Here is a 9,187-nt window from a genome sequence, read left to right as displayed (position 1 = left end):
CATGTGGCATTTAACTAGGGGTGGGAGTTCGGTTCTTCGGTTCGGTTTTATCAAACTTCGGTTCGGCTATTTCGGTTTCGGTTTTTGAAGGTGGACACCGAACACCGAACACTGAACCCAACTAGTTCGGTTCGGTTCTTTCAGTTTCGGTTTTTTGAATTTCGGTTCAGTTCGGTTTCGATTTTTTCAATTCGATTTTTTTGATATGATATTAGAAGCGATTCCATTTACATTTATTCATATTCTCAAAAGCAATGAAACATATAACTGATAAATTGAAATCAAAATCAATCAAACAAACAGGGTACACAAGAACAAAAAACATAACCATAATATAGGATTACTAGGTTTTATATACATATGTAAAAATAATTAAGAAAACACATAAAGGACATACATTACTCCTAAAGACACATCCTAGTCACCTTCCTTTGATAAGGATATTTGATTTTCTCAACTGAAGTGTAAAATTAGGGATACAAAAGCAAAAGAGGGCTTGTTACAATTGAGTTTTTTTTTTTTTTGCTTAAACTTAATAGGCCTTAACTATTTTAATTTTTTTGGGTAATGTATTAAATTTCGGTGGGCGTTCGATTCTTCGGTTCGATTTTATCAAACTTCGATTCGGCTATTTCAGTTTCTGTTTTTTGAAGGTGGACACCAAATACCGAACCAAACTAGTTCGGTTCGGTTCAGTTCGTTGAAGTTTGGTTCAATTTTCGGTATTTATGCGCAGCTTTACATTTAACTCCCTATTACAACAAAGGCCGAAAAGTGGCCTTTGCGGAAATAACCCCACATGGGCCTTTCTTCACTTGAATTGCAATCCTAGCCTCGAATTTGCACTCCTTAGCAAGAATTGTATTTCTAGCCATGAATTGCACTCCTTAGCCATGAATCGCACTTCTAGCCATGTTTGCACTTCTGGCCACTTTATGTGGCTTCCATCAATGGGCCTTCATCTTCATGTTACTTCCAAGCAATCATCCACACCCTTGTGGCTTGCTCTTCAATGTCCTCCAAAGGCTCCATCTTCCTCTTCCAAGGATGTGTGGCAGTGGCGGAGCCACATCTACTCAAGGGTGTTCATATGAACACCCTTCGTCGGAAAAAATTGTCGGATGCCTATGTTAAATATAGAACTTTGTGGATATATACTAGTAATGAACAACCTTGATATAGAAACAAAGGATAGTCCAGCGGCTAAGGGTGTGCAAACTCTTCCTCAGGATGCGAGTTCGAATCCCAGCTGTGGCACAATTTTTTTATTTTTGCATTAGAGGCATTGTGTTTTCCATGCGTTATTTTTTTTCCCCTCACACATCCCCTGTCCTAAAATATGAACACCCTTGCTGAAAATCCTGGCTCCGCCCCTGATGTGTGGCATGGAAATGCACATCCAAAGCTCTAACACGGGTTTTAGCCTTCATAATCGTTCATGAACTTCCTAGGATTATATCAATTTATCTATGGATTCAATCCCTTTTATTAGGAAGGGGGAAAAAAAGGAAGAAAGGAAATTGTCTAAGATCAAGGCATGTACATATGTGAAAGCACGATGAGATGTTCAAGACCAGCCACAACGCTGAAATAGTGAAAAAGTAACTAGTGAAGTCTTAAATGATTTTAACAGACGTAGTACTTAAGGATAGAGGTGTCAACCCGTTCCAACCGGAATCGGACCGGGAACCGGTTAGGAAATCGGCCGGTTCCGGTTCCAAAATCGGAACCGCCTAACCGGTTCCGGTTAACCAGTTTTAAAGTCCAAACCGGAACCGGTCCGGTTTGGACTTGTTTAAATATTTTTTTTGTTTGTTTTTTGTATTATATATATATATATTATAGTATTTATTTGTATATTGTAGGTATATTTACATATGTTATACAACTTTATAATTAAAGTTTAAATATTTACTGACTAACAGCCTAACAGCAAGTCAGCAATACAGAATATATATACTATATATACAATATATACTTAATATATATACTATATATACAATATATACTTAATATATATACTATATATATGTATAACTTAATATATATACCATATATATGTATAACTTAATATATATACTAAATATATGCATAACTTAATATATATACTATATATATGTATATATATGTACTATATACTATATATAGGTATAGCTTAATATATATATATATATAGGTATAACTTAATATATATACTATATATACAATATATACTTAATATATATACTATATATACAATATATACTTAATATATATACTATATATATGTATAACTTAATATATATACCATATATATGTATAACTTAATATATATACATATATGTACTATATACTATATATAGGTATAGCTTAATATATATATATATATATATATATATATATATAGGTATAACTTAATATATATACTATATATACAATATATACTTAATATATATACTATATATATAGTATGTATGTACTATATACTATATATACTTACTTATATACTATATACACTTACTTATATACTATATATACTTATATACTATATATTATATTCCTAACTTAATAAAAGTAAAAATATGAACACAAGTAAATAGAAGAAAGCTCAATGAGCCATATATTTTATTCATTCTTGGATAACATTTATTTGCAAGTTGTATTTTTTTAACTTGCAAATAATACATGAGTTATACAAAAATAGTAGAATAATAAAATCACCAATTTTGAACCATTTCGTTAATTTCCCCCACATCATATTCGGTCATGGAAATATCTTCAAAGTCTTCCATTTGGTCCGGTCCACTAGCTATCAAATCTTCAATTTCTTCCTCTTCGCCTTGCTCCGCTTCTGAGTTTTGGTTGCGTCGCTCCGATCTAATCCAATCTCGAATGCACACTAGTACTTGCAAGCTAAAGCCGGATAATGAATGTCTATGGTCTCCAATTTGTTGTCTTCCTTGGCTAAATGCGCTCTCCGAAGCCACGGTTGATACTTGAACCGTAAGGATATCTCGAGCCATTCTTGAAAGTACCGGATAGCTTGCCTTGTACTTCTTCCACCATGCTAAGACGTCCAAGTCATCCTTGATATCCACATTTGGCTGCATCAAATAAAAGTTAAATTCATCAAAGTTTGCAGTAGAAGAAGAAGTTGACTGTGAATGTAAAACTTTTAAACCCGACAAGCCCTTTTTGCTACTCTGAGAAGTAGTAGGGCGTGGAGCAACGGGTGTAGCACGTTCTTCCAAACTAGAATAATGAGTAAAAAAAATTCTAAACTCATCATCAATAGCGAGATCGGCTTCAGCTAAAGATGGTTGAACTCCCTCTTCAATTTCTAAAAATGTATAAATTTGACTAACCAAATTTTTAGTATAAGACACTTTTAAACAAGGATTTAAAAGGGAACCCAATATAAATAAAGTTGGGATGGGAAAAAAATACTTCTTAAATTTGATTATCATTTCAAAAATAGCCACTTGATAATCGGGTTTATATTTATACTCTTGTAAAACTCTAGCTATTTCCGCTAAGTAGGCTAAAATTCCGGTTACCGTGGGATAGAATTGTCTAGAAAAAGCAAGAGTTGCATTATAAAAAATTTCTAAGAGTTCAATACATTCTTTAACATCTTCCCAATGCCTAAAAGTTAACCAATCCTCACTATCAATATTATATTTGTTGTGAACTTGTTGTATGGGAATCCTATACTCATATGCTTGTTGTAGCATAATGTAAGTGTAGTTCCACCTAGTCTCAATTTCTACTTGAATTTTCCTAGGTCTAAGGTTATTTTTCACACAAGCATTCTTAAAATCTCTAATTCTTCCCCTATTAGCATTACAAAAAAGAAACGCAACAGCATTTCTAACTTTTTGAACAGAATCATCAAAATGCATAAGACCATCTTTAACAATTAAATTTAAAATGTGACAACTACATCTTACATGAAAAATATTTCTTAGAGGAGGGTTTATTTCTCTTTTTAAAAGACCAATTGCCTTTGTATTATTAGAAGCATTATCTAAAGCAATACAAAGTGTTTTTCTATAAATGTTAAAAAATCTCATTATAGTAGACATTGAATCGGCTAAAAATTTTCCATCGTGACGACCTTTTCCTTCGTGGTATAAGAAAGCTATAATTCTTTTTTGCATAACCCAGTTGTCATCAACCCAATGACATGTAATAGCAAAAAAATCTAAATGGTTAATACTAAGACCCAAATCAGCGGTAAGACAAACATTACAATTTAAAGAATTAAATACATGGCGCAAATAAAATCTATATTTTTTAAACAAATCTATAACATCGGCTCTACAAGTACTTCTAGGAATACCCTCAAATAACGGGTTATAAAAACGTTGAATGTAAGTAACTAACCCCAAACCCGAGGGAAAGGAAAATGGTAAACAATCATAAGCTACCATTTTAGCTATTTCTACGCGTTCTTTTTTCTTGTCATACTTAAAATTTCTACCGGTTCGTGGGTCTATCGTCATTTGAATCCCCCCCACATTTGAACCCGAATGCTCTCCCCAAACATCCATATGTTTGGTTCTCATATGAGCATTTAGTGTACCCGTTCCACCATCCTTACCAGTTCCTTGCTTAAAACTAAATACTTGTCCACATAGGGTACATGTAACTGATTGGTTTTCCCTATCCTTAGTCATAAATTTCCAAACTTTAGCTGTTGGCTTACTAGTTCTAGGCGGTTTGTCTTGTGTATGTGATTGTGCAGGACCTGTATCTCCTATGGGATTTTCGGGGGGTTGTGTTTCATCATCATCATCTAAGTCTTCATTAAAAGTGTCGGTAAAATGTTGTTGCATTGCCTCATGACCTAAAAGTGAATTATTTCCACCAACATCAATACCTAAATTAGATGTTTCTTCCACAAATGTTTCCTCATTAAGCGCACCCCTAACAGTACGACTACTACTACCGGTACCACGTCTTAATCTCTTTGACATTATTAAATAGAAATAATTTAAATCACAATCAAATAAATTACAACAAATTAAATTGCTAGAATTAAATTGCGTAAATTAAATTTCGAAAAATAAATTGCTAGAATTAAATTGCGAAAATTAAAGATAGAGTTGGAACGAAGGTACCAAATTGCCGGATTAATTTCCAACAAAGCGAAGGCGGCTAGAATTGCAAATCCACCAAAGCTACTTCGGATTGTTGCAAAATCACCAACTCCACCAACAATATTATAATTGTAAAATTAATAATTGAAAGTTGAAACTATAATAAGACTTTGTGGCTAATTATTGCAAAGTAACTATAATTGAGAGATTGAGATTTGAGAGAAAGATGAAGAAGAGTGAATTGAAATGAAAATGAAGAAGGGTTTATATAGGGGTGGGGGAGGGGTTAAAGTGTTAAAAAAAAAAAATTGGGGGCCAAAAAATAAGAAAATGACCGTTTGGCAACGACCATTTTTGCAAATGGACCGTTGCCAACGGTCCATTACCGAGGCCCAACGGCTATTTCGTTTTTTTTTTTTTTTTTAATTTTAACCGGTTTAACCGGTCCGGTTAAAAAAAATTTGGAACCGGACCGGTAAATTAATATCCGGTTAACCGGAACCGATTAACCGGCTTAACCGGTTCCGGTTCCGGTTTAACCGGACCGGTTACCGGTTAAAACCGGTTAAGGCAAACCGGTTGACACCTTTACTTAAGGACATTTCAAATCAAAATATATAAAGGTGTTGCAGACTTGAAATGATAGACAATTTGCTTGTTGCTAAAGTTTCGTTATAGTCACTTTGATGAATAAGGCCAGGAAAAAGAAAAATAAACGATCGAGGCATTGGCATTATTAGAAGGTGACTATATAGTAATTCATCAGCCTTTATTTATCAAGCAGGATAATTGACCCTAAAAGAGATGACACAAAACTATCGATTTGGAACAAACTGATTATAAGAAACATATTGTATCAAACTATTGCTGTTCCCTAAAAAACAACAGTTAAATTTCTCCATTTCCATTCTTCTCCTGTGTCATAAATTGAAATGATAACAACATAACATAACAACAACAAAAATGACCGAAGTTGAGTATATACAAAAATTAGTGTAACGAAATTAAGGACTAAAAAGAATATCATATAAGTATCTCAATTGCTTGAACTACCTGACCTAAGTTTATTAAACGATCGTTCACCAGTACTATCTTTTTCTTTCTCAAATAAGCGATCAAACGGCAACTTAACAGACTTAAACAAATTTTTTGAAACCGCCGTTTTATCATCTCCAGCTCCGTTACCATCCTTAGAAGACCGGCTTGAACCGCCCCTTGAAAAGAAAGGTGGGACCGGTTTAAACCCCCACCGGTCCACCCGGCCTTCCTCATTAAACCGCTCATAATTTTCATGATTAATTCGTGCTGAACCGGTTCCCACACTACTACTTCTATACCCTTTTAATATACTTCTTTCCATTGTAAACAACGAGTTGCTAATCAATTTGTTTCTAACCTCCTCAGGTAATCGTAACGTAAACCGCTCGCAATCTTCTCCGGGTTGAATCGGTGAGTGACCGGTCGAGTGGGACCTTGAAAATTTTCCTGTAATTTTTTGTTGTTCCGAATTTGTCCTTGGTGGACGATTATGTAGGGATGTTTGTGCTATATTTATCACTTCAGGTGAAGCAGTAATGTCTTGAGCCGAAGGTCTATCAAAAACAACGTACACTCCACCCTCTCCAGACTCCACTTGTGGGATTGCAGTGGAAATGTTGTCGTTGTCGTTGTCAGGTGAAGCAATAAGGTTGATATCTATGACCGAGTCATTTACTTCATGGACCGGGTCACCATATTCCGGGTCGGGTGAGTGACCCGAGACGGTAAATATTTCAAAATCTCCGGGTTTTGGGATTAAATTAGCACGACAAACAGGACAAGTGATGTGGGACATTAGCCACGTGTCAATGCAATTTGGGTGAAAAACATGAGAGCATTTTGGAAGAAGTCGAAGAGTTTCATTATCTTCGAATTCGTTTAAGCAAACAGCACATTCTAGTACTGATTTACCTATTTTGAGATCCTTCACATCAGAGTAAAGGAACATTGGGAAAGAGGATATTACAACTGGGTTTAAACCACGCGCTTGATTGGCGCGTCGAGTATTTTCGTCTCCTAAGTCGTTGGCCAAGTGGCGCTCAGCGCATTGACGAACGTAAACTGAAATTATGCCCATTGCAAAGAAGACACTAATAAGGGTAACTAGAACTATAGCCATAGGTGGGTTGATTTTTATTTGGGGCTCAAATGAAGGTGGTGGTGGTGGCGGTAGTGTTTCTGTTTGTGCTGTGGCACACGCCATGACAATACTAAAACAGAAGAAAATTCTGCAGAACCCATGGTTGAGCTCGATTATTTTCTTCATGGAAATATAATGAAATTTGAAAAAAAATAAAAAATCATATGAATTATCGACAAGTAATGGTCATTTGATTTGGTGATGCAGAAGTAGGTGGACAAGGTGTTATTGTTAATAGTGAGCCAGCTGAGAGGAGATTGATGATATCTTAGTTGAGTGCCGGACGTGGAGCGAAGAATATATATAAGGAGATGTGTTTAAGGACGTGGGGCTAAGGTTTCGTTTGTTTTAAGGGAGATGGAAATAATGACTTGTTTTGACTGAGTTGAGTTAGTTGCTGGCAGAGCGGAACTAAGGCCCCAAGGCGTTCATCCAAATTCCTTTCTTTCATGTAAAATTTATTGAATATATTGTGATGTCTCCGATGTAGGGCGGACTAATGATGAGGACGGGTCAAGCAGAAATGGCAGACATTGAAGATGAGGTACATATGACAAAACATTGGAATGAAAGAGGAAGTGAAAAGTTTTATAAGACATAGATCAAGTTCATATGTTACACGCGTTTTTGGGGCTTGATGTGGCGTATCGCAATAGAAAAATACATACGGGCCAGACTCAAAGCAAACAATACATGTTATGGCTTTAGAGCATGACATATATAAGGTCTATAATTATTTTTTATGTATATATAATAATGTTGCATTCTTTTGGCTTGATTGTGTGATACTTCTCTATATCTTTGAATTTTCTTAATGAAATGTTGTCTATAAACTCAATTAGACTTTGAGTTCTGTTCACGTTAGCGTACAGGTTTTATCCTACAATAGAAGAGTTATCCATTTGTAGTCTCGATCTACTTAATCATTTAATCTTAGTTAGATGTTGACAATGGAGGAAAAGAAACATAGAATAATTGGTTCGTGGCACTCATGTTTCTCACCAACTAGGTAGAACTAATCATTAAACAACTCAAATGGTTGATAATGATTTTTAAATTTGTTTATTCTAGTCTAGTATTTGGGGGACACTCAAATCATTTTCCCAAAGAAATGAAGTCCTTAATCTTGTAGTTTTATATTATGACGGAATTTTAATAAGAATTTCGGTTTTAATGACCAAAATTCCACGCAAAATAGATGGGAAAACGCCTTCAACTATACACTTGACTCACAATAACCAAAACATAATTAAGTAAGAATTTAGAAGATACAAAGTAATTGCATATAGAACTTGACGACTGACTAGTCTATCTCCCTTCCTTTTTCGCCAAAGAAATGAGAAAGAACAAATGAGATCTATCGTCAATTAAAAAATTTCTCTTGAAAATTTAGGATCGACAAATTGATTTTTATAGATTTTAACGATTGATGCGAGATGAATTTTAGTTAAGAGTTTTGCAGGAAAGCTATCACTGGTCAAAGTAACAACGTTTGGAAAAACTGTTCTTGGCAACTACGCTAGCTTGCTAGGTTTCAGTGATTGACAAAAGAAATGGATAATAATTGCCGATTAAATTTTGTTTTATGGATTTAATCATTTGGTATTGGAAACTCATTAATTCGACCAATTCAAATTTGTACCGCATAAAACCTAGTTAAGGAGGAAGCTAACCCTATTAGAAATTTCTTTCGACCCATGGCTCGAACCTGAACTTCCAGTTACGAGTAGGAATATCTCATCCACCCTGGCACAGTATTCGATGGTCCGATAACATGACTTATGCATAATGCTTTTACCATGTTTTGGTTCTCTTATCAAGCTTTGAGTACGACAATAGCTGCCACTTCCTAAATTAAGTGATTATTTCACCAAATCATTGAATTTAAGCTTGCCAATTAAGTAAGTCTTATCCGTTAGCTTTCACA

The 9,187-nt window shown here is 34.7% G+C and overlaps 1 protein-coding gene across 1 annotated transcript; it reads right to left on the bottom strand.

Moving 5' to 3' along the window:
* Positions 1–5,965: 5,965 nt before the first annotated feature.
* On the bottom strand, positions 5,966–8,025 carry LOC132627581 (E3 ubiquitin-protein ligase ATL15-like). Its single transcript, XM_060342993.1, has one exon. The coding sequence runs from the start codon at positions 7,384–7,386 to the stop codon at positions 6,118–6,120; it is 1,269 nt and encodes a 422-aa protein (XP_060198976.1). The 5' UTR covers positions 7,387–8,025; the 3' UTR covers positions 5,966–6,117.
* Between the last annotated feature and the right edge of the window lie 1,162 nt (positions 8,026–9,187).

The sequence above is a fragment of the Lycium barbarum genome, chromosome 2 (assembly GCF_019175385.1).
Source record: "Lycium barbarum isolate Lr01 chromosome 2, ASM1917538v2, whole genome shotgun sequence".
Taxonomy (NCBI): domain Eukaryota; kingdom Viridiplantae; phylum Streptophyta; class Magnoliopsida; order Solanales; family Solanaceae; genus Lycium; species Lycium barbarum.
This window is presented reverse-complemented; position numbering and strand designations above follow the sequence as displayed.

Excerpts from the sequence above, each read along its gene's own strand:
- LOC132627581 (XM_060342993.1), bottom strand. The coding sequence starts at position 7,386 with ATGAAGAAAATAATCGAGCTCAACCATGGGTTCTGCAGAATTTTCTTC.